This window comes from Dasypus novemcinctus, chromosome 1, assembly GCF_030445035.2.
Source record: "Dasypus novemcinctus isolate mDasNov1 chromosome 1, mDasNov1.1.hap2, whole genome shotgun sequence".
In the NCBI taxonomy this organism is placed as follows: domain Eukaryota; kingdom Metazoa; phylum Chordata; class Mammalia; order Cingulata; family Dasypodidae; genus Dasypus; species Dasypus novemcinctus.
In genome coordinates this window covers 186485078-186497805 of record NC_080673.1, presented here as the reverse complement: position 1 = coordinate 186497805, position 12728 = coordinate 186485078, and the positions used below count along the sequence as shown (strand labels likewise).

General features: G+C 36.1%; 1 protein-coding gene across 3 annotated transcripts in view; it reads right to left on the bottom strand.

Moving 5' to 3' along the window:
• Positions 1-12728, bottom strand: part of ADGRA3 (adhesion G protein-coupled receptor A3) — a 133150-nt gene that overhangs the window by 48978 nt on the left and 71444 nt on the right. For all 3 annotated transcript variants that reach the window (XM_058300372.2, XM_058300376.2, XM_071217162.1), the window contains 2 exons: positions 12248-12449; positions 11130-11285 (listed from right to left, as the gene is read on the bottom strand). In XM_058300372.2, the coding sequence (XP_058156355.1) occupies positions 11130-11285; positions 12248-12449 (358 nt within the window). The remainder of the gene's footprint in view (positions 1-11129; positions 11286-12247; positions 12450-12728) is intronic.

Sequence of the window (12728 nt, the reverse complement as noted above, 5' to 3'; positions counted from 1 at the left end):
GAAACCTTTTCTGGTGCCTGGTAAACACACACACACAGAAATTAGGCCTCTTTTATTTTACTGCTCCTTTTTTGGTCACTTCAATGAAGAAATAATCTTCTCTTCTAAGACAACAGGGAGTAAGTAGACTCTACTAGAAATGGTAAGAGAGGTACATTTTTTTTAAGTTTGTTTTCATATATAATTAGGACAGATGTATCCGGTAAAACCTCCTCTTCCTTTGAAAAGTGCTACCCTCCCCCATCAAAAAAATAGTTAACTACCTTTACACTGCATTTGTCACAGTGAATCTTGATTATTTCTTCACCTTACTTCCAACTGCAAACATCCCAAGGGAAGGAACAACACAACTTACTTTTATTTATATCCTTATGGAGTCATATACTTGCTGGTATACAACACAATAACTATACAGTATTCATATACTCATTGATTCATGAGCCAAACACTAATATGCAGTGAAAGAAACAGACAAATTCTGTTTGGAGTTTATAATTTAGTGTGAAGAAAACAAACAAACAAAAAAAGTAAATAAATTTTTAAAGATAATTTAGTTTGGGAAACTGCTATGAAGGAAATAAGAGTAATACTGATGGGCGGTGATGACGTTTAACACAAACACCCCATTTTTAGTGGACACACACATCCTCGAGGGGCATTTCCCCCAAACTCTTAGACATTAACACAGTCAACTGATAGATAACTAAGAAGAACCTACAATCAAGCTTGCAAAATCCTGAGTCCATCCATTTTATAAGATTCACGGAACATGAACATTCTGGCATATTTTCTACTAACAAATAAGTTGGGTATAAATTTCACTCTACAGAAGCCTATATTTCTGGAGTTATACAAAGGTGGAGTGACCCTCTGATGTATCCATTATTAACTAAGCCAATCAGTAGTTTATACAGCAGTTGGAACAATAAGGCTTACTTCTTAATGGGAATTCATAGTAGTTGGAACAATTTGGTTAAGTTTTGGCTATTATTATTACTTACTATTATTTCAAGTTTTACATGCAAAAAAAAAAACAACAAGTAAAACAAATGACATGGCAAAATATGCTCTATGGCTATCAGAAAAGAAGTTCCTAAAATATATAAAACAGCTAAAATATATAAATATATAAAATATAAAAAACAGGTCATAAAATATACAAAAATACTTGTTCAACACAAAGCAACACTGAAATGTATGAAGTGTTTACAGATTCTCACAACTGCAACAAAATCCAGGTGATTTAATATTTTTTAAAGTTCTAAATATGTGGACATGTGAGGATCTGACCTGAGACCTGATGGACATATCACTTCTTTTAACATCTCTGCTAAAAAACTATGATTATTACCTGATCAAAGAACTACTGCAATGGCCCACAAGATAATGTCAGTAACAGAATTTAATTTGTACTAATAATTGCACAGAAAAAGAAATACCTCTAAGAAAGTACACAGCTAACTAGAGTGATGCCCTTGGCAAGAACAAGCTATTTTTCTCATTATTTCACTCTAAAAGGCTAAGAACTAAGGAAAGGGATTTGTTGCCCAAACATTCCCTAGAGCAGGCAATCATAAAATGTTATATGCTTCTGTAGCTTGGTTACGGAAGTAGTTCTGAATTCATCACAGAGGCAAAAAGAACACAAAAGGGATAAGAGTATGCGAAAAATTACATTGGAGTAAGAAAGTATTCCTGCACTCTGACACATAATAAAAATAGTCTTAAAGACTGTAGTCAGCAACAGAAGACAATTCACTCCTTCTTGACCTCATTTCCTGAAGGTCACTCAACTCCAAAAGGGCAGAAGGGAGCAAGCCCCTGTCATGACTGAACTGTGAAGATCAAATGAAAATGCGTATGAATGTATTTTATCAAAGAAGTACAGAAAGGAAAATGTCACATTAATAGCAAAGATAATGTTAAGGTCATATATTGCAAGAGACAGAAAGTTTCGTGTTCTTAATATGCTCAAGAGATACTTTTGGAATTTTAAATAAAATGAGATCAAAATCATCTGTAATTTAATGACTTTCCACTATGTTATATTAAATACACAGGGCACTTGATGATATTCAATTTGAATGTAGTAAGAATACAACATTATAAACATTGAATACAGAATATTTATGGAGCTATTCCTGGGTTAAGATTTTAGCTTTGCCACTTATAAGTTAGATCTTCCTGAGCAAATTATTTAGCCTCTCTGAGACTCAGTTTGCTTATCTGTAAAATTAGATCAAGAACCCTATGAGAACTGTTCAGTAAACACTGGTTACCTTTCAATTCCTCAGTAAGTTAAGTAAAAACAAAATCAAGGGCAAATATTTTCACACACCTTAAACAATTTATGCAGTTTTTGAGATAGCCAAAGGACCCTGGCCCTTCCCCATATATATGTTTTCAAGTCTAGACCAGCAGGGAATACTCTTGTCTGAGTATCTGCTAATTACCAGAATTACTATGGGGACAGGGCAGTAAGCTGGCAAGTATTTTGGGGATAACTAAGATGGATATGGGAAATACAGGTATTGACATCTAGTTCAAACTTGACTTATTTTTTATTTAGGTTCAAGCAGTCTTCACAATTTTTTTCCTAGTTAAAAACTAAGAATAATAATGAGCTCATTCATACCTAGCACAAAATAAATTATTGCCCTGAATACTTTTAAGAAGGAATCACTGCATTTTGAAAGTCATGCTTATTTATACCACTCTTAATTAGTCTCAGTATCCTGAGTTCTAGATTTCACTTCAGGCTTTTCAGCAGCCTGCTAAGTTAAGTATCCAATATTCAATAGAAGGTATCATTGTAATCATCATCGGGGCCTATGCCAAAGATTAAAGTTCTGATTTTATTGGGGTATAGGAATAGAAAAAATGATGATGATGAAGAGGGAGAGAAGGGAGAAACTGGCAGAAGGGAAGAGAGGAAAAAGGTTGAGATGGTGGGTATTTTACTAAATGCTGCATTTATTTTCCATTTCCTTAAAATAAGGGATTTGAGGTAGCTTTAATTAAGAAGAAATAAAGAGAAGAATAGAGAATATAGAGAAGAGACATAGACAAGTTCAAAATATGTCAAGAACAGATCTGCAATGACTAAGAAAAACTGCTTCTTGGTTTATTTCTAGCCAAGACGAAGATGAAAGTTTTTCCTTCACAATTATCAAGAGAAAGTAGGGAAACGGACTTGGCCCAGTGGTTGGGGCATCCGTCTACCACATGGGAGGGCCGCGGTTCAAAACCCGGGCCTCCTTGACCCGTGTGGAGCTGGCCCATGTGCAGTGCTGATGCGCACAAGGAGTGCCCTGCCATGCAGGGATGTCCCCTGCGTAGGGGAGCCCCACACGCAAGGAGTATGCCTGTAACGAGAGCAGCCCAGCGTGAAAGAAAGAGCAGCCTGCCCAGGAATGGCACCGCCCACACTTCCCGTGCGGCTGCCGACAACAGAAGCGGACAAAGAAACAAGACGCAGCAAACAGACACCAAGAACAGACAACCAACAACCGGGGGGGGGGGGGGGGGGGGGGGGGGGGGGGATTAATAAATAAATCAATCTTTAAAAAAAAAAGAGAGAGAAAGTAAAGAAAATGTTTTTATAACAAACTCTGGGAACATGTGAGGAAAACTATTCAAGAAATGCAGAATAATTTAACGGGCAACCTCCTCACAACAAACAGCTAAGCTTAACTCATAGGATTCCTCCAATCTCCCAAAAGAAAGCAGATTTTTTTTTTCTCCTCATTACAAAAACCCTGTACAATTCCCTATCTGGAAGTAAGGTGGATTAAGTACTCTAGACACTCCCATTAAAAGAAAACTGCTGAAGGAAAAAAAGGTATCTTTTGTAAATGTACTCTAATAAGAAAGTAAAGACTTCTCCAGAGACCACAAACATGAAACCAGATGTCTGAAGGAGAACTCTGATGACCATGAACTAGGTTTTGACCTAAATGAATTCAGCAAAATTGTGGATTCCAAGATCAGAACACAACACAAAAATCAGTAGTGTTTCTATACAATAGTGAACAATCCAAAGAAGAAATCAAGAATAAAATTCCATGTACGATATCATCTAAAAGAACTGAATATCTAGGAGTAACTCTAACCAAAGGTGTAAAGTTCTTTTACACAGAAAACTACAAAACATTGTTAAAGAAATAAAAAATGACTTGAATAAATGAAAGGATATTCCATGTTGTAGCAGTTTGATATTGTTTATGAATTCCAAAAATAGATACTGGATTAATGTTTGTAACAGGTCTGTTCCTCTAGGCATATCAGATTGCATTAGATTCAGAGGTTTCACTTTTACTTGATTAAATTAAGACTGGGGCTTTGATCTGGCCACCTCAGTAGGGCATGAGTCCCCGCCCCCTAGGTGGGCAGACACTCATACCGAAGTAAATACACGGAGAAGGAGACCACAGAGAGTTTAGTTTTGGATTCTGGAGCCCTGGGGACAGAGCCACACCGTTTGCCTGACAGTTTAGAGCTGTCCTAGTAGAGAAAGCAGGGCAGCTGAACCCAGAAAGAAATGCGCCCTGGGGAAAGAGACAAGCCTTATGCTAACTTAGAGCTGAGAAAGGAAGGAGCTAGGACCACGGAACCTTAGAGGAAGGGCAAGGCTGAACCCCCACAGAGACCAGCAGTCATCTTGCTCCAAAATTTGGCAACAGACTTTGGTGAGGGAAGTAACTTACACTTTATGGCCTTGAGACTGTAAGCTTCTACCCTTTATAAATGCCAACAGATTTCTGGTACTTTGCATCAGTACCCCTTTGGCTGACCACTATAGAATTTGGTACCGAGAGTGAGGTAGTGCTTTTGCAAGTACCAAAATGCTGAAAGAGTTTTAGGGTAAGGGATATTTTTTGGAGGAATTGTGAGACGCTTGACAGAAAAGGCCTAGATTGCTCTGAAGAGACTGTTGGTAGTAATATGGAGCCTTAAGTTAATTTTTATAAGGTCTTAGAAGGAAATAATTGTGAGATGTTTGATAGAAAAGGCCTAGAGTGCTTTGAAGAGACTTTTGGTAGGAATATGGATACTAAAAAGACTTTTTATAAGGCCTTAGAAGTAAATGATGAAACTATTAATGGATATTGGAGGGAAGGCGATCCATGTTTTCAAGTTGCAGAGACCTTAGCAAGATCAACTCTTGGTGTTTTATGGAAGAAAGAATTTGAAAATGGTGAGACTGGGCATTTAGCTGAAGAACTTTCCAAAGTAAACTCAGAGAATGTGGCTGGGCTTCTTGCAGCTTATAGTAAAATGCTGGCTGAGAAAGATGAGCTGAGAACTGAATTGCTGGCACAAGAAATCAGACAATGATTCTGGAAATTAGAACCCTCTGGAAATCAAGCCCCCAGACAATAGTGCCTATTTGAGGAACTGACTAAACATGAAACTATTAAATCAGGATCGAAAATGCAGTTGACAAGCGTGCCTAGTCTACTCAATTTGGAAAAAATAGTTTCTTCAACAAATGTGGTCATTAAATTGGATGTTCATATGCAAGAGAATAAAAGTAGACTCCTACATCACACTGCATAAAATAATCAACTCAAAAAAATATTAAATATTTAAATAAAAGAACTCCTAGAAGAAAACACAGGGAAGCATCATTTTCAGGACACAGCGTTAGGCAATGGTTTCTTAGACTCTACACCCAAAGCACAAGCAGGAACAACAACTACAACAACAAAAACTAGACAAATAGGATCTCAAATTAAAAACCTTTGTGCTTCAAAGGATGTTATCATGAAAGTAAAGCAACAACCTATGCAGTGGAGAAAATGTTTGGAAACCACATATCCAATATGTGTTTAATATCCAAAATACATGAAGAAATCCTTCAGCTCAACAACAAAAAGACAAACAATCAATACAAAATGGGTGAAGGACATTTTTCCAAAGGAAATTTACAAATCACCAATGAGCACATAAAGATGCTCAGCATCTTAAGCTATTAGGGAAATGCAAATCAAAACCACAATGAGATAGCATTTCATACCCATTAGAATAGCTACTATTAAAAGAAAATAATAAGTGTGGGAAAGGATGTGGACAAATAGGAACACTTGCTCATTAGCAGTGGGCATGTAAAATGGTACAGCCTTTGAGAAAAACAATTTGGAGAGTCCTTGGGAATTTAAGTATAAAATTACCATATGACCCAGCAATACCATTTCAGATATATATACAAGAGTTGAAAGCAAGGACTCGAATAGATATTTGCACATGGATGTTCATGGAGGCATTATTCACAACTGCCAATAAAAGGAAGCAATCAAAGGGTCCATCAACTGATGAATGTAAAAACAGAATGTGTTATATACATACAATGGAATATTATTCAGTCTTAAAAAGGAATGAAGTTCTGATGTAGGAGACAACAAGGATGAACCTTGAGATACCACGCTGAGTGAAACAAGCCAGACAAAAAAAGGATTAATATTGTATCATCTCACTGATTTGAAATTAGAATAAGCAAATTTCCCTTCTTAAACACATTCAAATATGTAATTCGGTGCTGTTAATCACACTCACAATGTTGTGCTACCATCACCAGCATCAATTACCAGATTTCTTCCATGACTCCAAACAAAAATTAAGCATTAACTGCTCAGTCCTTAGTCCCTGGAAACCTGTTTTCAAGTTTCTGAATCTATGGATCTGCTTATTCTAATTATTTCATATCAGTGAAGTCATAGAGTATTTAGTGCTCTAGTTTCTGGCTTATTTCACTCAACATGATGTCTTCAAGGTTCAACTATGTTGTTTCATGTATCAGAAAGGCATTTCTTTTTTAGAGCCGAATAATATTTCATTGTATGTATAAACCATATTTTGTTTAACACACACTTGGGTTGCTTCCATCTTTTGGCAGTTGTGAATAATGCCTCTATGAAGACTGGTGTGCAAATGTCTGTTCAAGTCCCTGTTTTCAATTCTTTTGGGTATATACCTAATGGTGGCACTGCTGAATCATATGGTAATTCTATACTTAATTTTTTGAGGAACTGCTAAACTGTTTTCCACAGTAACCACACCATTTTATATTCCCACCACTTTCTGTGTCTCCACATCCTTGCCAACACTTGTTATTTTCTGCTATTTTTTTTAGTAGTACTATTCTAGTGGGTGTGAAATGGTACTTCTTTATGGTTTTGATTTGCAATTCCCTAATGCTAGTGATGTTAGGCATATTTTTATGGACTTATTGGTGTTGAAATATCTTTTGCCACTTTTTAATTGCGTTTTTTGTCTTTTAGTTCTTGTATGCCTCTGTATTTTTTAAATGTACTGCAGCATGGATGTATTCTGTATTTGAAACACCAGTAAGAAGGCTGCAAACATCACACCATAAAGATACATGAGGTCATTCTTATTAATGCCCCTTATCACTAACATTAATCTACATTGTTCTGGATATCCTGGGTAATGTATAACCAGATAAAGAAAATAGAGAGATATAAGAAAAGATAAAATAATCATTCTTTGCTGGTTACATAATTGTCTGTCTAGGAAACCCCAGATAATCAACTGAAAATTATGTGAATGAATTCAGTAAGATAAAAATATATAAGTCCCACATTTTAAAAAGACAATAATCAAGAAAGCTGAACATGGAATAAGTAGATATTTGGTGGCACTCAGGACTTATATGCTAATTTTGGTCATATAATAATGGCATTTTAGATTTATAAGTAAATTTCTTATATTTTTTTAAAGTGTCTTTTGTTGGAAGATTATGGCCTAATCTAATAGGACAACTAGGATTTACTTTAAAATGCTCTAGGACTTATGAAAGACTGAGAAAGGTGGGGGGCAGAGGATGGGAGGGGAAAGAAAAAGAAGGAGGGAAGGAAGAGTGGGGTGGAGGAAGGAGGGAGGGAGAACAAAAGAAGTGGACAGAAGAGACAGAAACAAAATTGAAAAACATTAATAACTGTTCAAATTAGGTGATACATTCCAATGGTTAATTATACTTTTCTCCTACAGTTTTTAAAAATTCCAGTTAAAAAAGTTTTTTAAAGATTAGAAAAAGATTAAACTCAAAGAAAATAACAAAAAATAAAACAGAACAAGGAAGCAAGAAAAAGATAGCAAATGAAGATACTACAGAGGTTCCCAAAGCATGACCCAAAGACTCACTGGCCAGCATCACCTGCAAATTCCCAGACCCCACCCAGATCTACTGAATTAGAAACTCTGGGGTGAGGTCCAGCAATCTGAGTTCTACCAAGTTCTCCAGGTGATTCTGATGCACACTTAAGTTTGAGAAACAATACTCTAGAAATGAACGATAAGACTAGAATCCAGGTCTCTGAAAAGCGTTAACAATACAGAAAAACCAGTACATTTGATCAGGAATAAAAGAAAGCATAAATTTGAAATACACTATTAAAAGAGGAACATAATGGTAAATACAGAGGTGATTAACCTTCAAACTGAATAAATTTGTATATAAAAATGAGCTAAATGAACGCGGTAGCAAATTAGCTTTAAGATGCATGTCTCACTTACATATTTAAAACTGAAGCATTACAGGGAGACACTAAAGCAAAACCAAATTGAACCTTTATATACTATCTCATTTCCGTAATGGATATGTATTATTTCCATAAGAAAAATCACTCTAGTAAATATGGAGCAGACACTTATATTGAATGACGGATAACCTCCAGATATTTTTTAAAGGTACCAGTCAACACATCATTTAGATACAACAGTTTAATAGCTTTTATTACCTACCCAAAGACAACAGAGCTACAGTTTGTGTTGGCTAGACTAAATCACATGGCAGAAAGCAACTACCTCACAATATTTCAGTTATGAAATAAGGTATAGCAGAATAACCTTTTAATCATAATACAGAAACCAACCTAATTAATTATTTGCCTAACTGAGCAATATGCATTTTTAGGATGCATTAACATAATTTTATGCTGTGGTAATTAACTTAAAATGAAAACTTTAAACCTCATGATTTCTTTCTACTATACTAATAAATGGTGAAAGCTATGGCCTGCAGCTTAAGTTTCCAAAGAATTGGATAAGATGTCTGTTATCACAGCATGGGTAATATTATGTTTAAACTTCAATTATTCTCTCCTGAATATTTTACTGTTTCTGTTGTGTATCCTTAGTAAATTGACATCAATTGTTCCCAAAGATAATTATACCTTTACCTCCTATTTAACCAATGTAAAGTGACAGCAATCTCCTTCAGACTAAGCTTTTAATAATTAAGTGAAACACTCTGCTGATTTTTTTTTTAAAGGACCTCCCTCTTAGCTTCTGAAATCAAAATAAGGTTTCATAACCCTAGCTTTGAAACTATTTTGCAGGATAGTTTCACCAGTATTTTTTCACTTGTACGTACAAACTCTGAAAGTTAAAAGCAGAGTAAAGATCATTCCCATTTTACAAATGAAGACGAGCCCATGGTTAATTAATAATTCATGAAACCAAGTCTACTTGCAGCACTCAAAATGCTGCTTCTACCTAAGAACTTCATTTATTCCACACACTGACAAACAGGGCTGAACACCTCTGGACACCACCTGGCTCTCCACGGATCAGGAGGCAGGTAGAGCAAAGCTCCCTCTTACCAAAATAGGGCAGCATAGGAATATGTATTATACTATAGCAAAAGTCTTTTTGAATGCCCACATTCCAAACATCATTCTAATCACTTAAGTGACTCAAAACATTCCACTTTAACTAATGACTATGCTAAACAACTTTACAAGACAATGGAGAACAATATTACCTCAGAGCCAAAATCTAGGCAGCTTTTCCCAGGGAAGAGGAAGTCCAGGGACATCCAGAGAGCTCATGAGAAAGCGATAGTCTCTGAGGTTCAGATAACAACACTGAAATGTACTTCACTGTCAGGTGGCCTGTTTACCTAAGTCCCATTTATATATACTTTATGTTTTCTCTCATTTAGTAACTACATAATATGATATAAAATGCTTCAAGTTACTAGGGCAGCAGTTCCAAAACTTATCACCAAAATGTTACCTTTTAGCCTAAAAAATCTGAGATGTCCTAAAGAAATGTATTTACTCTAGTGTTTTCCCCAAAATTATGTACCAACTACTTCTCGAATACTAAAACAGAGCAACACTGCTCTAGAAAGTAAATGGGGGGAGCAGATGTAGCTCAAGTGGTTGCATACCTGCTTCCCATGTACAAGGTCCTGGGTTCAATCCCCAGTACCTCCTAAAAAAAAAAAAGAAAACAGAAAGTAAATGTGATACTGTAAAAAAGGCTTCAGATTAGAGAGTCAGGGCTCCTAGGGTCTGCTGTCCTAACTCAACTGTATTATCTGAATAAAATCATTTAATTTTCTTTGGGCTTCAGTTATCACTTGATCCAGGTTCCTTCTACTACTAGAGTTAACTCTGTATAAGTGATTTTATCAAAAAGGAAAGAGTATAAATAAAATCCTTATATGTAAAGCTTAAGAATACAGGAATCTGCTTCATAAAACTCATTACATCCAAACATGGTCAATTTGCTGCTCATTCATTCCAAAAACTGTGGCTGCTGTCAACTTTTCTCCCTAAAGGATATAATTACAACAAGGGCATCAGAGTTTTAACATGGTCCCACTAAATGCATCCCTTTCCAAAGGCATTAAATTTTCATAACTTGCAATATTTCAATCATTTGGAATTTGAAAAAAAGTTCTTAAACATTTCGTTTCTCCAGAAATTACAAAAGAAATTAAGCAATTTACCATAAGATCTGGGTGACTAAAACGCACATTAAAAAGGATGAGCACATGGCTGTGTAGAGAAGAGAAATCCCTGAAGGCCCAAGATAAGAAGCCCAGGTTAACCCACAATGTGTAGGCAGAAAGCTGCTTTCTCACCAGTTGGCTCCGCTACATCCGGTACCTTATTTTCAAAGTTTACCTCTACTCCTACCAACAACAGGTCATTATAGATGAAACATAATTTTCCCAAAGACAACTTTGGAAATTCAAAAAATACATCCAATTCAAATACAGCAAACATAAACAAGGTTTTAAAAATAGACATCCAACTCTACCACATACATACCATCTGTTAACAATATATGCTACTAATCTGACAGAAAAAGACTACCTCTTTTGATTTTTCCTCTTTGGTAAATCTTCCAAACTTTTCTATCATTTCAGCCACAAATATAACATCCATTTTGTCAGAAAAGTTGGCCGCTTCCACTGTGTAAGCCAATAATTGTCGAGCTGTTGCTACAGCATTTGTAAGATTGAGAGGCATCTACATTTAAAAAGCAAAACAGAAGCCCTTAACAAAATGATCAAGGAAATTTTGACAACTAAAAATTTGCATTTCAAAACATGGCAATGAATTAAAACTCATTCATCGTTTATTCACCATGACCTCCTTAAAATGCTTTTTTAAACCCAAGAAAACTGGAATTTTAATGGGAACCTGAGGCAAAGGCTTTTTATCTTAGAATGAAATATAGTAACACATTAAAGCACATAAGGTAAACATGCTGCACTGTCTTCTTCTCTGCTTATCCAAATTCTACACATACCTCAATCCCAATTGCTTAGTAAAAAGCCTTTCCTGAGTATCCCGGCTGGGAGTGAGCTACACTTCCACTGACCTCCTACTACACAAAGAGCATGAACCATTGATTTAGCACTTATCTTCACTGCCATGCACTACCAGTAATGTTTTACATTTGTTTATTTATTGACTTAAACACTGACTTTCTGCAACCACTGAAAACGGGTATAATCGGTACTAAGATGTACAAGAAAATGTCATACAGAGAAACCATCTTGCAGTTGCTTATAAACTGGTAAGGTTTAGAAAAGATGCAGAGAAGCAAAGAAAATAAAAGGCATGGGGTAGCTGCAAATACTTTAAGGGATCACTTTGACAAATGGGATTACAGAAGACACCCAAGAAGTGGCTTTCCAGGTGGATAGGAAAGATGGTTGGGGTTCTGGCCAGTGGATACACATCATAAAGGCATTGAAGCCAAGGCACAAAGGCAATAACCGGAAAGAAGAGGGCCTTAAATACTAGTTAAGAACAGACCTGATCCTAAAGACTGAATCTCTGGGAAGTAGATCTTAAAGAAACTGAAGTACAATCTTCCAATGCCTATAATTTACATAGTGTTTGGGGGGTGGGGAGATGACACAGCCTATGTGCTTGAATAGCTTTATTCAAAACTTCAGTAAATTTGAAGACTTTCTAGTTACCTGATTAAACATATAAAGAACTCTAGTGACATCGTTTGCATACTGGCACCGAGAATAATCATCGTCTGCCCAGAAGCCACCTCTATCACATCTGCGCCAAGCCTTCCTCTCATCCTGTGGGTTTCCAGGATATATCCCACTGCCGTGATTGCTCCGAGTACACTGCAGATAGGCAGTAATGCCTGCCAATGTTCTGGGCCACCTAGAGAGATGAAGGCAGAGTGTAAGAAAAACTAGACCTCACCACAACAGGAAAGATTAAGGACTAAAACATGTCGTATATACTAGAAGAAAATCAGAGAGGAAACCAACCAAAACCCTTTCAATAAGGATTACATTTATTTAAAAAAAAAAAAAAGTTAACTTAGACTAATCTATTTGAAACTGCTAGTGGAGAATATTTTAATACAACAACAGAACAAAATCCTGAAACACTCTAAATAATGCTATGAACGGACAGCAAAATTATATCTTATCCAAC